The 18,662-nt window shown below is 40.9% G+C and overlaps 2 protein-coding genes across 3 annotated transcripts; one reads left to right on the top strand and one right to left on the bottom strand.

Annotated features, from left to right (window-relative positions):
• Window positions 1-597: 597 nt before the first annotated feature.
• On the top strand, window positions 598-3,063 carry LOC137885851 (uncharacterized). Its single transcript, XM_068728156.1, has 3 exons — window positions 598-1,267; window positions 1,404-1,579; window positions 1,753-3,063. Exons 1-3 carry the CDS (start codon window positions 598-600, stop codon window positions 3,061-3,063), a joined length of 2,157 nt encoding a protein of 718 aa, XP_068584257.1.
• A 6,944-nt stretch (window positions 3,064-10,007) lies between these two features.
• On the bottom strand, window positions 10,008-18,171 carry LOC137885921 (C-type mannose receptor 2-like). 2 transcript variants are annotated; one of them, XM_068728271.1, is made up of 6 exons: window positions 18,091-18,171; window positions 16,523-16,622; window positions 13,241-13,281; window positions 12,674-13,048; window positions 12,013-12,321; window positions 10,008-10,947 (listed from the first exon to the last, which is right to left on the bottom strand). In XM_068728271.1, the coding sequence occupies exons 2-6, from the start codon at window positions 16,591-16,593 to the stop codon at window positions 10,568-10,570; spliced, it is 1,176 nt and encodes a 391-aa protein (XP_068584372.1). In that variant the 5' UTR covers window positions 16,594-16,622; window positions 18,091-18,171; the 3' UTR covers window positions 10,008-10,567. The 2 variants fall into 2 exon arrangements, with proteins under 2 accessions (XP_068584372.1, XP_068584371.1); XM_068728270.1 differs by having other exon boundaries at window positions 11,983-12,321.
• Between the last annotated feature and the right edge of the window lie 491 nt (window positions 18,172-18,662).

Here is an 18,662-nt window from a genome sequence, read left to right on the forward strand (position 1 = left end):
GCCGCGGACCTCTCACTCTGTTGTTTGTTTGAGCAACGAAGTCGCGCCAGGATTAAAAATCAGCTGGATCCGGTTTACCATAAAAAAAAAAAAAAAGTATTTAATAATTCACAGAAGCTAAAAGACAGTCACAAACTGAATTACACTATCGATTGTAAGGATTTCGCGAAGCCGAGTTCAAACACGCCCCTCCCCAACAGACCAACAAAAGTCAGTTAACTGTAAAACAGGAACGCCAAGAACTAACTAAATGAAGCTCTAGCGCAAGTTCAGACAGGAAGACTATCCCCTCATGCTTAGGCTTAAAGGCCTTTCTCCATACGGCTCTCCCACTAGCAGCACGTACTCTATACCGGCTGTCACTGTCAGAGGTGTCATAGACTCAATCAGCTGTTTGTCAGCCGGGTCGCCCTCAGCCAATAGCGCTCTGGCACACCCTCTTCGTCAGCCTATCAGCATGCTGCTGTCTACTTTTAAAGGTGCTGCATCCCCGCCGCCAGCGTCTGCTGCTGTTTCATGCGACTCCGTACCGACGGGCGTTCATGGAAAAACCTCAGTTGTTCGGCTGCTAATCATCGGGCGTTATCCCTCCTTACGATGGCAGACTCAGACACAGAGCTAATAGATGCCGACATGAACGATGCGGCTTCTTTCACATCCACAACTCGGCGCAGCGCTCGGATCGCCACCCGTCATGAGGAAACCGGTCTCGAAATTCAGGAGATGCTAACCGCTCAAGGCATCAATCCGGCTCCGGGCTTAGACGTCTCACAACTTCGAAGCCTGGCGAATGAAGTGGGCCTCGGATCACCAGCCCAGGACGAGCCCATCACCGCAGCTCCTGGCCGCAAACGAGCAAAGAAAACTCACCACGGAGCTCCTCCAGCTAAACGTAAGGCCGGCGCCTCCAGCTCAGCTCAGCTCAACCAATCTCCGGACCTCTCAGCAACTCTTCAGCTGATGGTAAATTCCATACAGGCCATAGATGCCCGGCTCCAGTCCATAGAAGACAACCAAGCATCATCTTCCTCGGCCAGAAACAGTGCTCAGAACCTACAGTACGTCACACCGCCGGCGCCTGCACCCCAGCAAGCGTTCGATCTAATCCTTCCTCAACATTCCCTGGCCTCCGCCATCCCCAATCCCTTCCCAGGTAGGCCGTATATTCCATCTGGAGCAAACATATTGCCTCGCTTAAGAGCAAAAATCCTGCAGGGGAAAGATATTAACCTCATCAGCCTCATACTGCCATCCCCCGAGTACGACGGTAAAATCACCACCGGAGAGAATTTCACCGCACTTATCAAATCTGCTGACCCAAGATTGTCAAGAGACATGACAATCGCCGAATTTCTAGTCGCTTTCGGCCTTTTTTCGGGATGTTATATGCTCCGTCTACCCAGATCGCCGACAAGACCTGGACGGGTATTTAGGGCTGATTGGCGACCTTAATCTCAGGTACGGGAATAACACCTTCTTTAAATACCACAAAGGGTTCTCCAGCAAAGCCGCGGTATATTTAGCACAATCCAACATCCGCCTGAACTGGGGGGTCTTGGATACCGAGCTGCTAGTCTTGGTAGTGGGTGGCTCGCAGCCAGTGACTTGCCTAACTTGCGGTACCCCGGGTCACTCCGCACCTCTCTGCCCAATGGTACCATTTCTTCCCTCGGAGCTAGGCGCTAAGGCCGAATACAAATCTGACTGCATGAGTTTCAACCAGGATCCACGTCCCCCGGAAAAAACTGACAGCCGTGGCCGAAAGGTGCACAGAAAAGATTAATTTTCGATCTTTCTGCCCCCCACACGGGATCAGCACCCAGCGTCAATAGTCTCATTCCTCCCGAGCCATTTTCCCTCCACTATTCCACCGTTGACAACGCCATCAAACTCATTAAGCTAGCCGGGCAGGGCGCATCGCGCTCCAAAACGGACATCATAGAGGCATTCAAAATAATCCCAATACATCCTTCTCAGTGGCATCTCTTCGGGTTTAAGTGGGAATCTAAACTGTATTTCGCAGTGCGCCTCACGTTCGGGTGTAAAAGCAGTCCGGCAATTTTCAATCAAGTATCCGAAGCCCTTTGCTGGATCCTCTTAAACAGAGTCCGCGTCCCCTCTCTCCTCCACCTGCTCGACGACTTTCTCCTGATAGACCCTCCGCAGGATAACGCAGGCGCATCACTGAGCAAACTTAAGCTCATGTTTAAACATCTCGGCGTTCCGCTCTCCGACGAAAAAACTACCGGTCCGACTACTTGCCTCGAGTTTCTGGGCATTACGCTGGACACCATCGAAATGAAAGCTTCTCTTCCAGCAGAGAAACTCGAGCGTATAGGTGACATTTCTCAGTCCTATACTACATCGGAAGTAGTAACAAAACAGGATCTGCTTTCACTCCTCGGCCATTTAAATTACGCAATGCGCGTCGTTCCCCAGGGCCGCTCGTACATTTCCAGCTTGCTAGACCTGGCTTCATCCGTGCCAAATTTGCACGACGTCATCTCACTGAACGAAGGGTGCCGCTCCGATCTGCGTTTCTGGTCACGGTTGCTAAGGCATTGGAACGGAGTAACATTCTTTTATGATGACGTGGTTCATTCCTCCGACTCTATAAAGTTTTTTACAGATGCAGCGCCCTCCGTGGGTTTCGGCGGATACTATCAAGGCCAATGGTTCGCCAACAGCTGGCCTCACTCATTCCCCAAGCTGGATCCTTCCTCCGCTCTGTATGAAATCCATCCGATCGCAGTAGCTTGTCCCATATGGGGGAAGTTTTGGAGACGAAAACGCATCGCGGTGCAGTGTGACAATCAAGCAGTCGTAGGGATTATTAACAAAGGCCGCTCATCCAGCCTTGTCATCATGCCTTTCATGAGATGCATTTCATGGCTATCCGTCACTCAAAACTTCATATTAACAGCTCGTTTCGTGCCAGGTCATACCAATGTCATCGCTGATGCCTTATCCCGTTTTAAATTTCAGGTATTCAGGAGCCTGTGCCCAGAAGCCAACTCATCTCCAACAGCCGTTCCTCCTCTAGAAGCTCTAATACTTTATTAAATCAGCCATCATTGCAGTCTTACTTAGAATCAGCAAGGTTCTTCATGAGGAAAGGCCTAGCAGCATCTACCTTGAAATCCTATGACTTTGCATGGAAAACTTTCGCCTTATTCTGCATTTCCACGAACTCGCAACTAAAGCCGGTAACAATCTGTGCCGTGTGTGCATTCATTTGTCACTGTAGGGATGTGCGTCGCTTCAAGCCTCAGTACATTAGAGGTCTGGTCGCAGGGATTCAGTTTAACGCCAGGTGCTTCGATCCTTCTTTTCATTTAAAAAACAGGTCGGGGACCGACCCCCATGCCCCTCTGTTCCTGACCCCCAATGGTAATCCCATGTCTAAATCCTGGTTTAGCCATCATCTGGAGCAGGTTCTGAAAAAATGCAACCTACCCCCAAAACTCTACTCAGGCCATTCATTTAGAATAGGCGCTGCAACCTCTGCAGCCATACAAGGACAATCTACGGCTACACTACAACAACTGGGGCGCTGGTCGTCCTCAGCTTATGCCTCCTACGTGCGCCCAGACGTCTCCGCCATCATCGGAGCACAAAGATCCCTAAAACCTTAACAGCCGGTTAAGCTTTGCATATAACTGGTGGTCGGTGGTTGGGGGTCTTTCACTCAGGCAGCTGCACGAAATCATAATGTTCACGTCGTGACCGACCCTATAAGTGAATCTTGCAGGATTGCTACGGCCGTTTTCATGTACGAAATGCTTTAATTGAGTGGTATCATGTGTTGTAAAACTGAAAGCGCATGTCATGTATGCTAATCACTGTCATCCAAGTTTAAACCAGCAGCAGTTCACGAGCCAATGCTGGCTACATCATGCAGTGCAAGCAGGGCACGCAGCCCTTAGCCACTGCTGGCTACATCTTTCATCACAAGCAGGGCACGCAGACTCTAGCCACTACAACCGGCCATTTGAATTACGTTCCGTTTTGCGGCATCAGACCAATCAGTTTGGGTAAGTGGGTCGTATACTCATATCTGGTAAGTATATCAATTCTATTGGTTACAAGTCGTTCATGGTCTTAACCTATCCGCTCATTTTCATCGCTCACAGTATCGCATTCTAATAATTATCGTCATGCATTCGAAGCAGGAGTACGGGTTTCCATTTAACCTCAATCACAGTGTAACATTTATCTCATGCCTCATCTCTTAGCATTCCGCACCAACTAGCGGAAAGCCATTCAAGTACAGCTTGGTAAGTAAGACTTCTTTTTGGGGGGGAACATATCGCTGTGTTTCCCTCCTCACTTTTGGGGATTGATATTGTTGCCGCTCAGGGCAATCACAACTCGATCACAAATCTCCTCGGAGAGTTCAAGCGCCAAATAATTTCTGTGTAACTAATTAATGCATCATTCCGTCATAATAAAATGTTAACTACTAATCAGTCACTTGTCTCTCCTGATTGAACTTCTCTCCGGACAATGTTTTTATACCCGAAAGTCAGTGGTTTACTTTCAAAATCCAGTATCAGCTTCAGTGACTGGCTGGAATTCAATTGTCTCCTCCTGGCCTCAGACAATGCTCACTATTGGTCCAACTTGTTGATCTGGTCTGTGTCCACTGGTCCGGCCTGTCCACCTCCTCCTAAAAGCTCCGTCCATCCGACCCCCCTCGCTTGACCGCAGTCCTGTCTCCAATTAGTACCGATTCCACTCCGACTCATCTCATCTCCATATATCAGTGATCATCAACTGGCGGCCCGCGGGCCGAATGCGGCCCGCCAAGCCGTTCCATCCGGCCCGCGACTGGATTCCAAAATTGTGAGGATCAAAGAGAAAATATGTAGGCCTATTCCACACTATTTGTCACGGAGGGAACTCTTGATGAGGACTCGAACGCAGGTGTTAATGTTCAACTGACGATCTTTTATTTTTAACAAAAAAGGCTCAGGAAAATCCCTGGAAACAAAACCTCTTTTAGCGAGGCAGGAAAACAAACTTACAAAGCAGAACTAAAAAAACTCAGATTTAACTCAAAGAGTAGTAAAGTAAAAACTGCAAAAGCCAAACCAAAAATCACTTCGCAAGGAAGGTAATAATGCTGCAAATAAAAAGGCTCTGATTCTACTCAAAGAGCTGGATGATCAAAATGGCAAAATGCAAAACAAGGTCGCTCTTACAGAGGAAACTAGAAACAAGAAACGAGAAACAAGAATGGGATAGATAATACTAAGGCTTGGACTTGCTGATAGCATGAGGCGGGTGTGCAAGGCAAAAGGACATGACACACTGGCACAGGACAAGGGGAGACGCAGACTATAAGTACACATGAGGGAAGTGGGGGAGCAGGTGGAGACAATCAGGAATCAGGGAAGACAATCAGACTGGTGACACATGAGGAAGGGCAAGGAACCTGAAACAAGAGGAGAGTTAATTTCCAAAATAAAACAGGAAGTCACAAAACAAACGTGGAGACAGGACAAAAACCCAACTTGACATACAGGTGTGACTATTAAAGCAACTAAAAACAGCAACAACTGAGTCTCTTATCAGTAATCACCACCATTTATGACTCTATTTAGGCTACACTCCGAAATGAGGACAGACTCGTTACACTGTTTAGTATTGATTGTTTCACACAGTTTTTTTTAAAACATAACTTTTCCTCATGCCCTTACTTAACATTTGGTTTTTATTTCAAAGTCTCAACAACATGCTTGGAACTAGCAGACTCCTCAAGACTAACAAAGGAGGAAAAACGATCTGGCACAACTTCAAATAGCATGGTGAATAAATAGCCTGGAACCAGAACAAAACAGGTCACAAATAATGTTCGCACATCAAATAAAACGTTAAGTGGGCTATAGCGAAATCAAATCACAAGGCTGAAATGGAATACTACTCACACTGCTTAATCAATGGCTGAAGTTACATTTCCCCTCTGACACCAACTTTTTCACATCAGGCTTGGCCACTGTCAGACTTATGCGCAAACAGTCCTCCAAAAACTGGGTTGACAGTCGGTTCCTCTCGTGCGTTTTAATCGAGTTCATCTTGGAGAACGCAGCCTCACAGGCGTAGGTTGAACCGAACATGGTGAGCACATGCATAGCCAGCGTCTTCAATGTGCCGTAGACCTCGGGACAAGATACCCAAAGCACCCAAGCAGCCTGCAGGGATGCACACGTTACTCTCTCTTGATCAGTTCAAGTTCCAGTAATAATGCCACTTGCACGGGAGTAGGCAGATTTCAATGTGGCGATTTTTCTCTGACGCGCCTCTGACTGCTCAGGATATGAAATCTTGAAATTTGAATGTTTAGTGTCGTGGTGACGCCGCAGATTGTATTCTTTTGCAACAGCAACAGTTTCGTTGCAAATTAGGCATTCTGGTGAGGCATTTCGGAAGGTTGGCATGATAAATGCGTACTTCTCAGTCCAGTCATCATTGAAGGACCTGTTTTCAATATCAACTTTGTGTTTCATAGCCTTTGAGAGCGCCATTTTACCTCTGTTAAGAGACCCTTTCCTGTCACTTCCTCGGTGTTTGTTTTTCAAGTGCTCTATAAGTAAAGTTGACTTAATTGAGTTGAGGCAAAATATCTATCACCCCTGGTGGTTGTCTGTGGTATAGGTGATAGGAGCCTGACTCATAAAGGATTTCAGTTTTGTAATGAAATGGAAAAAGTATAAACAATAAACATCAATCATAATGTTATACCAAAATTAGATTTTTATTTAATTTTTATTTAAGGGTCCGGCCCCCAAGGAGACTGTCTGGTAAAATTCTGGCCCTCTGACAAATATAGTTGATGACCCCTGCCATATATGGTCATGAAATCTCTGAAACCCTCGCTTTCCCTTCTGACTCTAAACATCCAGTAACTATACTTCTAGTCCAATACATTCAATGATTATGATTTTATGGTTTAACACTTCTGTAAGTAACATATGGTACACGTATACTATCCTCTACAAGTGAATATACTGTAAACATATAATACATTCCATAAGTGAATATTTTGTGACATTTTATACTTTCTTCAGGTGTGATTTTAATCATACGAATATACTTCTGAACTGAAATTCCTCACGAATCTCCAAATAAGTTAAATGATCAGGATCATACACGCTTTGGCCACTAGTTCAACGCAAGATAATTCTTATCTTAATCTTAATCTATTAGATTATTAGATCTTAATCTAGTAGATCATTAGATCTTAATCTATTAGATCATTAGATCTTAATCTATTAGATTATTAGATCTTAATCTATTAGATCATTAGATCTTAATCTATTAGGTCATTAGATCTTAATCTATTAGATTATTAGATCTTAATCTAATAGATCATTAGATATTAATCTATTAGATTATTAGATCTTAATCTTAATCTATTAGATCATTAGATCTTAATCTATTAGATCATTAGATCTTAATCTATTAGATTATTAGATCTTAATCTATTAGATCATTAGATCTTAATCTATTAGATCATGAGATCTTAATCTATTAGATTATTAGATCTTAATCTATTAGATTATTAGATCTTAATCTTAATCTATTAGATCTTAATCTTAATCTATTAGATTATTAGATCTTAATCTTAATCTATTAGATCTTAATCTTAATCTATTAGATTATTAGATTTTAATCTTAATTTATGAGATCATTAGATCTTAATCTTAATCTATTAGATTATTTTATAAGCATGCAAGCTTTAGAAACATGAATAAGCATCATTTGAGCACTGAATGTTCTTTTCCTAACACTAAATTAAAAAAAATCGTTGATACAGTTTGCTGGTTTGTTTTAAATCTGACCTCTCTGATTTTTTTAAACATTGACGTATACGTTGCTTTTCACTATTTGCTGTTCGTCTGTGTATTTATGCGTTGAAACTTTCAACTCTATATTAAGATAAAAATATTACAAATGCATTTTGAAGACGTCTTTCTAGAAGCAAAGAGTCATTTCATGTGGGATAATCCCAGTAGTCGCAAATTTTTTATAAGAAGTTTTTCCTGAGCAATAAAAACTGTTGTCTAGAGGACGGGGATCAGGAGGGGAACAGGATTCAGACTCTCGGAGACGGGGCTCCGGGGAACAGGACTCGGATGGTGGCCCAGCGGGGTCAGGAACTGGAGCCCGCTGCGGCTCGGAGGCGGCAGCGGCACAGAAGGTACAATTAGGCAAAACCTAATTGTGACACAGAGTTCTACCAGAGATAACGATAGAACCATTCAATGAACTGTTCATCTAGGCTCCAAGGAGGGTTCTCTTTATTTCAAATATTACATTTATATACACATAATAATATAGTAAAAAGGGAGTTCATTTTTGGAAACATCCCATGCGAGTGTTCATTCCTTATTCTCGATTTGTTTTCAATAATTTATGCATGTCTTTTCGGAGACCTTCAATTCATTTGATTTGTTTTTAAATTGATTGAGCTGCAACAATATATACACTATCTTTATAAACATATAGACGAGTGACAAGTTAAAGGAAAAACCTTGATAAACGGCTGGAGATACCAAATGCAGATGCTTCTATAGGACTGTAAGACATGACACAATCAGTCTGTAGCTGATCTCTACTACTAGTTCAGAGACATTCTCTTTGGGTCTGGGTGTGTCTTGTATCGTTTTCTGTTCCAGGTTGTGGCTCTTGCCTGTAAGCATCACAGGGGTCCTCCACTCTTCCTCTCTCTTTGCTTTCACTGGCAGCTGTAGCCGAGTGTGGCCGACTAGGATGGCATCGACATCCTGAAGACAATCTTGAATGCAAGTATCTGCTTTGGTGATATCTTCCATCATTGCCTATGAGAGCTCTTGCGCTGAACGTTCTACACAATTTTCTTTATGTTCAAATATTATAGAGGTTATTTTTTAACCCTCCTCTGGTACCAATCGCATGAATATTTTTCCAGTTCACGATGATATAGAATTCCAATACAAGATTAGTCAATTGATATGATCATGTATTAGTTTTGGGCTTTTGGTGTGCAGTTTATTTTTTACCAATTTATTCCAAACTACTCAAACATTGAAATGGCTCTGTTTACATTGTTACTGTTCATTTTTAATGCATGTTTACATACAAACAACAAAGTAGAGTAAAAGATACGTCTTAAAGGAGCGTTGTGTAGGATTTAGTGGCATCTAGTGGTGAGGTTGCAGATTACATCCAGTTGAATTTGACTAAACTTTTTGACTTCATTTTTTTTGTTGTCTACTGAACTTATGCATTGGCAGATAATTAAGAAAAAAAAATTGTAAACACAAAACAATATGAATTGCAGCATAACTGGACTCACCTTTAGCTGCATGATGTAATGGTTAATAATCAAAACTTGTGGAAAACAATCAGAGAAACTGAGAGCAGCTGCTGCACCGACAATAACTACCTCCCACTGTGATTGGCTGTTGCTCTTAATTGTCCAATTTGAGTTGAAATGAGACTCTGTCGTCATCAGTGGGCTTCTTGCTGCGCTCAGTCTGCTGCCATCTGCTGGAAGAATCCAGTACAGCATGTAAAGCACCTCCAAGTCTTCAGACCAATTCAGACTGGGAGCAGAGGGGAGGTGGATTGTATCAGAAAGTTACTGAATTACATAGATTTCATTTACTAACATGCATTTAAAAGCATTTATGTTTGTTAATCTGAACATCCAGTGTCTGCTGACTCATTCCTGGAGAGAAATAAAATCAACCAATCAGTTTATATAAGAAGCAACATCTACAAGAGAGTAGATTAGAATCTGAGACCCAAAATATGTCATTTTTAACCAACTTCTAGGACGAAACATAGGAGTGTTTTCTGACCTGGATGAACAAAATCATTTGTCTGTGAATTAAAATTCAATGTTTAAAAATGAATCAGTTTCATGGTGTGACAGTTGGATAGTTTGGTTGGGTTTAAGAATAGGTTAAAGGAAAGAATAGTTTGGGCTAAAACTGGCAGAAAAAAAGAGAAGACCACTCTATGATTTAACAGTTTATTAATCCTCAGAGAAAGCAATCATCTGTTTACATAGAACTCCATAAATGATCATCAAAGATGAAGATTTTACATGATGAAAGCATATAACCACAACCAGCTACTCAACATAACTTGATACAAAAGAAGGCAAAATGTTCCATTTTGAATATGTGGAAGCAAAATCAAACCAGCATGTAAATCGTTGTATTTATTCCCATTCCAACCATACAATGCAACCCTCAAAAGATGAATAAACAATCTATATTTTAAGAGAAAGACAAAACAACAACTTCATAAAGTAATAAGTGATCATTCAGGTGTTCCTGGATCACAATAAGGAGACAGAAGAACCTGCTACAGGGTCACATTCTTAGTAATCTTGTGAAACGTTCTAATTGACTTACATGTAGCCACTTTCCCCAATATAAAATCTGCTGTTGGAGATTCCTATGTTTCCCAGAATGCCATTCCATAAACCCAGAGGATAAGGATACATAAAAGTCACACCACTGCAAACAACCTGAGTAAAGATATAGAACGCCCGTCACCAGTAGATTGGGTTTTAACGCTTAGTGCAGATGAAATTAAACTCCATGGAACCATTCTTCTTGAACCAATTATGCTCTCCTCCTGTTTCCATGGCTCCATTATTGCCACATGTATCCCTCTCACGGTAAGGTGACCAGTTACTGTAGCAGACGATCTCATCAGTGACCCAGAACCATAAACCCTCAGTGCAGCTGTAGAGCAGTCCCGTCCAGACGTAAGGAGTGTTGGCCTGCTTGCCTACCTCTTCGGCCCATCTCTGCTTTTGAGGGTCAGTGATGGAGATCAGGTCACGGTGGTTCTCTCTGCAGTAAGTCAAGGCCTGCTCCCAGGTCTTGTTCTCCTTGATCAGGATCACTTCATCTGTCATGGTAGTGTCACAACCCAGGTCCCAGGCTGTAACATAAGGGAGACAAGACGAGTGATAAAAGTAATAAATAGACATTTATTTGAAGAATACAAACTTAACCAAACTAACAACAACCAATCCATCCAAACAAATAGGCAGCCGAGTCAGCCGAGGAAGAGGCAGCAGAGAAGAGGGCCCCCATCCTTGTTCAGATGAGGGTTTAAAAAGCATCACCATATCAGGCTCAGCTGGGGCTCATTAGCTGCTGATCAACATCCTGAAAGAGAGACGACAGCAACCAGGACACAGACCCCTAGTGGAAGGGAGGGGTCGTCACAGTAGAGATAGACACAAACACAGGATCATAGCAGCAGCTTTGTTGCTGTTCTCTTGATGGTTGAGAGCACTGCGCTCCAATATGGTCACTTTAAATCACTGCCTACATGTTTGCTGCTGATGCTGATGATCTATGAATGTCTTCCGCAACCTTTAAGGGACATTTAAGGGGCTCTATTGAAAGAAAATAGGATTTATGTTCTCTTTCGTATATTATCACCTGAAAACAGTAATCTTTGTGTTTTGGTTAGAATGAGTCGTTTATATCTACATACGGAGCGGGTCCTCTTCAAGGAGCCGGCCGCCATGTTTCTACGGTAACCCAGAAAGGACAAATCAACCTGCTTTGACTACCCGACCGTGGTCGGTAAACACAGAGGGGACACCGTTGTTGTGGTCTCCAGGGACGGAAAACAAAAACACGAGAAACCAACGTTGGTCTTGAGGAGCTGCAGCTTTTATTTCCTCCGTACATTCACTCAACTACCTCTCTTCTTCCCCGTCTCTCTCTCTCTCTCTCTCTCTCTCTCTCTCTCTCTCTCTCTCTCTCTCTCTCTCTCTCTCTCTCTCTACTACACAGAATAATAATTGTAATCTGAAACCTCACCACTAGATGGCGCCATATCCCTACACAGTGGACCTTTAAGTGATCATTTATTTTATAGCAGCATCATAACAAAGTCTCTAACATGAACAGGATTAACATGAAGAAGCAGATGGAGCTCATGTACATAATAAGTACTCACCATCATAGCAGAAGAAGGGTTTTTTCTTACTGCATTCATCAGAGCTCCATTTTCCATTAGACACAGTCATAGCACACTTCTTGTCGTCTTCATCTTTAAATTGATCCGGATCCCAGAACCTGAAAGAGAAACTACTCTCATCTGACCACCTCCAGGTGTCTCTGAACAGGCCGATCCAAACCTCTCTGTTACTCTCAGGCTCTGTCTCAGTCTTGAATTCTTCTTCATTTAACTGAGTGAGTCCACTGACCAGGTCAGTGTGATTCTCTCTGCAGTAGCTCTGAGCCTCTAGCCATGTCTTCTTTTCATGAATCAAATGGAATTTCTTTTGATTTTTTTCTGTGGAATGAACAGAAAAACTTAATAAATACACATTATTATTAGTTATTTCCTCTCATAAAATCATATTTTCTTACTTTAAACATGTGAAATAAACATGTGAGATAGATTAACATGACTTCACTACAGTTTCAGATATTTACTAGATGAAAGTGTTTGGGATAATAAGGTGGATCACATCATTTCTTGTAGAACATAATACAAATTAAAGTAGTCTATACTTGATAAGGATTCATTTTGTTTTTATCCCCATACCTCAAAAAAAAGATGAAGTATATGTCCACATGGAAAACTATAGTTAGACAGGGTGATATTCTGTATACACATTACATTATTAGCCACATGTTCTCACCATCGTAGCAGATAAATAGAAATCTCCGAGAACACAGGACATCGAACCATTTGTGATTCTTCATCATCACACAGGTCTCAGGAGGTTCCTGATCATCCGGCTGCCCATCATTCCATTCTGTCTCACTATCACTGAACTTCACCTCTGGCAGAGACCAGAGCCACGTCCTGTTGACATTGGTTTGGTTGTGCAGTCCAATCCAGGCTTCACCTTGATGACTTGCTGAGTCATTGAGTCTCTTCATGTCTGTCATGTCAAACACTTTGGCCAGGTCAGTGTAACGCTCTCTGCAATACGTCTGGGCTTCCTCCCAGCTCTTCTTCTCTTTAACTAAGTGGTACTCGTAGAGGCGACACAGACAGAAGGAACACTGACCTGATAACAGAGACAATACATGTGTTCAGTACTGGCGGTGAGAGAATAGCAAGAATGTTATAAAATGACATCATGCCCCTTCATTTAAAATGGGGCTCTGAGTGCTCTTAAGTAGTGTGAGACGTACAACTGTTGTTAGCTGAAGTGATTCTAGCTAAAAGAAATGAAAACAGTAGCAGATGATCCACTTACCCATCAGAATGAGCACAAACAGACTCCACTGCATGTTTGCTCTGTTAGATGAAACGGATATTTTAGAGTGCAGTGAACCAAACACAATTATTTGAACAGCTTGTCTCCATCTGTTTGTTCAGTTATAATAAAAAAAACACGATCACTGCCTCCAGTATACACAGTTAAGTCTAATAAGGAAGAGGAATGGTAGGAAATATGCAAACTGTAGTCAAACCAGAACTAACAATACGCATGCATAAATGTATTTTATATTATCCCAGGTTACTTATTTGAATAAAATACAGATAACACAACAAACTAAAATGAATGCTTCTGTGTAAGCTTGTGATGTTCTGGAGTTTGCTTCTGTTATCAGAATTATTGTCATTTTCTTCAATGAACAGGTGATACAAGGAATAAGAGGAACACCTTGTGAGATGCTATCGACCATGACAATGAATCAGTCAAGTCAACGGACTTCTGACTCAATGTCATGAAAAACTACACATTGTACTGTGAGCATTCATTCTAACTGATTGCATTATATTGTCAGGTGTTCTTGTTATTGTGTCCACAGCTAGAACATTACGTATTACACTGCAAAGTTGCAATTACAGTTGTGCTGTCGTTATGAATCATAAAATAAAGTCTGGTCAGGTTTCTGTGTTATGAGTGAACAAACCCTACTGCAAATTATATTTAGTGTCATTGGAGAAGTAAGATTTGCTGATAATTAGTATTCACTAATACAACAATATAAAAATGTAAAAAAATAATAATAATCCAGAAACAGGCAGAAAAAGTAAAAGGTGTTAATTTAGCCCTGAGTATTGTCTGCAGAGCAAGCTGCATGCTGGATTATTCTTTTTTTTCTCATTGTGTCCACACTTTATACAAAAACAAAACTGAACATTTTCATGCAATGATTGTCCCCCATCTGACCTACTGCTTAACCAGCTGGGCACAAGCCAGCAGCACAACATTAACATCTATTCATATTCTCCATAAACAAGCTCTAAAAACACTTGATAAAAAACCCAAAAGTCACCATCACTGCAATATCCTCAACAAACACCATATCTTGAGTTGGGAGAACCTCATTAAATTCACTGATGTTTGTCTGCTTTTTAAAATTGTACATGGTATGGCCCCGCCTCCGCTTAGTGATTTTATTAACCTTTTAAAAACGAGGCCTATTTGCAGGCCTCAGCTCGAATAAAGATAAGAAATACCTAATTAATTGTATAAAAAAAAATAAAAAAATTAAAAAATTAAAAAAAACAAAAACTTTTTTTATATATTTTTGAGATGAGAAAAATCATGGAACTATCAGAATACATGTTACTGGTTCACATAAGATAAGGATGGAACACAGCAGAACTTGGAAAACTCAAAAGCTCGATCTTGAAAAACAGCACTTTTAGGGTATTGTTTTTTGGAAAGTATGGGTATCCAAGACTTTTAATATGCTGGGCTCTTAGAACAACTGATATAGGCTCTATATACACAGCTATACATAGATACAGTGAAACATTTATGAAATATAGAGCATTTCAAATTAGAAAACTGATCAAATACTCCAAGATTTGAATAAAAAAGTATTTTTAAAATTCAAAAACACTCTATATCACTTCTATGTATCACTCATGATGTTCATTGAATCAATAGACCGAAGATTGGACCTTTTTTGAGTGTTTTAAGCTCTTTCTATGCCCTTTTTAGTTATTTAGTTTAAGGTCAAATCCTGCTTCGACTCTCTGTTCAGGGCTGTATCTCAGCCCCCCCTTCTCCGATTTTCAACATTGAGACATCCTTCGAACCGTAGGAGCCAATAGAATTGCCTGGAATTGAAAGCTAGATGATTGACAGCACTATTAGCCAATAAAGCTCAAAAAGGTCCAGCTCTGAAATCTGATTTGCTGAGCTTCCAACCCTCCCAAGAATCCGAGGAGTGTCGGAGAGACACGAATCGAACGGATTCACACGGAGCACCAGCAGCTGGACAAACATGCATTGGAAGTACGGAGATATTCCATTTTTTCGCTGAGATTCGACCAAAAGTAAGTACAATATTCGATGAAAGCTGTGTGACTTTTTGTGTTCGAAGCTGAATATCTCTGCGATGGTTTACCGGGGAGAGAAATGGAAACTATGTCCGTAATCTCCGTCAGGCGCTCGTGCTTTTTCATGCTGCATGTTCGTAGGTAGCACGTTGCTAACGGAGTGTAGCAGCCTTTTTCTCCGGTCTGTCCCAGTCATATCGAGTATGATTTATGATATTTTGTTATTTGTTTGCTTGGCTGATGGGAGATGTGTTTGTCTCATGTAGAAGTGACCTAGTTCATGTTGTTCCCAGGACGCTGAGGTTTCTGCAGAACTATAACATCACTATATTCGTTCTTCGTGGGTTCTCTGCCAGTTACTTTTAACACAAAACTCTCTAAGTTTTGATGTACTCTGCGTCCAAATGGGGGACCCTCGGGTGTATCTGGTAAGCGCTCAAAGCAGCAGACTCACGAGATCTGCTTCAAGAGGTGATTGTGTCATTTCACATAGGTCAAGCTCTTTTAGCTAATCTACATTCTCTGTGAAGGCAGCTCACTGGTGGAATACTCTGCCACCACATATACGCACACAAAACATTCAAACACAGCCTTAAGGAAGGGCTTGTTGCCAATCAGGTGTGCAAACATTGATGTGCCGTCTGTCCTGTCTGCTTGTTTTGCCTATATGTCCACTTGTCTTGTTCAGTGTTGCTATCTTCCATGTTTGATGTGTGTTATGTGTCTCAGTGTTATATATGTGCTTGTACTGTAGGTGGGTTTGTTCTGCTCTGCTCTAGTGTCGAACACTTTTCTTTTGCTTATATGTGTATTAGTTTTGTCTATACGTTAATGTCTATCTATGAATCTTAATTCCATTTTATTTGACATTTTTTAATTTTTAGGCAGCCTTTGAACATCTGGCCGGGGACAGCAGATGAAAACTAGCCTCTCTGGCTAACTCTGGCTAACCTACAGTTTCACTGTCGATTGGTGTGCATTGTCCCTGCAAAATAAATAAACAAATAAATAAAATAAACATTTAGTAAAATTCAGATTTAAATACAATCAATTGTGAATATAAATCTTGTTATAAATAAGCGGATTTGTTTTGGAAGTCAAATAGAAAAATGTAAAGTGTCAAATCTGATTTGATGTTAGATTACGTGAAATATAAACTGAAGAAAGACAATGTTTCTCTGTCCACCTCTGCACAATAAACACGATATTAAAATGACAGTAAAGAATGGTAACTTACATCTTGTGAGTCTTCCTCTTAGACGCTTCACGCTGGTGTCTCTCCTCACGTACTGATGAAGACTCACACATCAACCAGACAGATGCTCTCTTTTAGCCTCCTGAATGCCAACATTTGAATATTGAAATACAGAAGTCGGAGACGTCCATCATAGAGGAGAAAGGGTCCATTGATGACCAGTCATTTACATGATATAACAGGTAAACAAAGAGGAACACACTACCCTGTTGACTGTCCAACACGCAGGTGAACGACGTCATTCCAAAGAAATATACTAATAAGGAGAATACTTTACATTTATGTAAACTGTTCTAAAAATACACATTCTTGCTTTGACAACAATTCAATTTGTAAAATCCAAAGTTAATATTTTCCTCCTGAGTTTGAGGGTTAGTGTGACGCCGACATGATTCTAAACCATTTTTTGGTTCTTTTTCTATTTATATATTCATATATTTCACGATGATATAGAATTCCATTACAAGATCAGTCAATTGATATGATCATGAATAAGTTTTGGGCTTTTGGTGTGCAGTTTATTTTTTACCAATGTATTCTAAACTACTCAAACATTGAAATGGCTCTGTTTACATTGTTACTGTTCATTTTTGATGCATGTTTACATACAAACAACAAAGTAGAGTAAAAGATACGTCTTAAAGGAGCGCTGTGTAGGATTTAGTGGCATCTAGTGGTGAGGTTGCAGATTGCAGAGAGCTCATTCCAAGCAAACAAAAACAACGATTCTTAGTTTCAGGTGATTATACACTCATGAATTATGTTCCATATCTGCTAATAGATGCCCCTAAATGCTACACACCTGTCCTTTAATCAAGCAGTTGTTTTTCCATGTTCAACACAACTAAAACACACGTTCTGTCTCTTTTTCAGCCCCTAACATTCTAAGTGTGTCACTATTATTTCCCCAAGTCCTTTAGTTTCTGATGACAGGTGACTTTGTGTGTGTGGAGCGGGAAACAAGCAAAGAATTGAGCCATTGTTGTTTTCTTTGTTTGTGTCTTCATGGAATCAGTATGGGGCTGAATCCAAGATACCACTTCTGTAAATTCATGTCCAGGGAATAATCCTGTCCATGCTCACTAATCTCGCCCGTCTTCGTTTTTTCCACTTGAGGCTTAATACTTTATTCACTCTTTGATAGAGAGGCATGTATACAAGTCTACAGAGTGAGATCAACACCACTCTGTAGCTGTGCTGCATACAAACACTTCTGTTAATCTCCCCACTGTGCACCAATCATCACACTAACATGTCAGAAATATGATCTAAGTAAAGTAACCAGAAGAACATGTTTTCTAAGTTGCCATAATTAACTATTGGTTGTACATTTTGAATTAGATAAAATACAAGTAAATATAGTCCAGGACAATATTCTCAGTTTTCATCTCTTAATTGTGATTTTAAAGAAAGATTTATGTTAATCCATCAATACAATATTAAGTAAGTGAAGAAAACTTCTTGACCTACTTTTTTTTTTTGAAACAGATAAATGAGAAAAGAAAACTGTAAACACAAAACAATATGAATAGCAGCATAACTGGACTCACCCTCAGCTGCATGATGTAATGGTTAATCATCAAAACTTGTGGAAAACAATCAGAGAAACTGAGAGCAGCTGCTGCACCGACAATAACTACCTCCCACTGTGATTGGCTGTTGCTCTTAATTGTCCAATTTGAGTTGAAATGAGACTCTGTCGTCATCAGTGGGCTTCTTGCTGCGCTCAGTCTGCTGCCATCTGCTGGAAGAATCCAGTACAGCATGTAAAGCACCTCCAAGTCTTCAGACCAATTCAGACTGGGAGCAGAGGGGAGGTGGATTGTATCACAAAGTTACTGAATTACATAGATTTCATTTACTAACATGCATTTAAAAGCATTTATGTTTGTTAATCTGAACATCCAGTGTCTGCTGACTCATTCCTGGAGAGAAATAAAATCAACCAATCAGTTTATATAAGAAGCAACATCTACAAGAGAGTAGATTAGAATCTGAGACCCAAAATATGTCATTTTTAACCAACTTCTAGGACGAAACATAGGAGTGTTTTCTGACCTGGATGAACAAAATCATTTGTCTGTGAATTAAAAATCAATGTTTAAAAATGAATCAGTTTCAT

This window comes from Cebidichthys violaceus, unplaced genomic scaffold, assembly GCF_023349555.1.
Source record: "Cebidichthys violaceus isolate CVI_PGR_0920_01 unplaced genomic scaffold, fCebVio1.0.p SCAF_41, whole genome shotgun sequence".
Taxonomy (NCBI): domain Eukaryota; kingdom Metazoa; phylum Chordata; class Actinopteri; order Perciformes; family Stichaeidae; genus Cebidichthys; species Cebidichthys violaceus.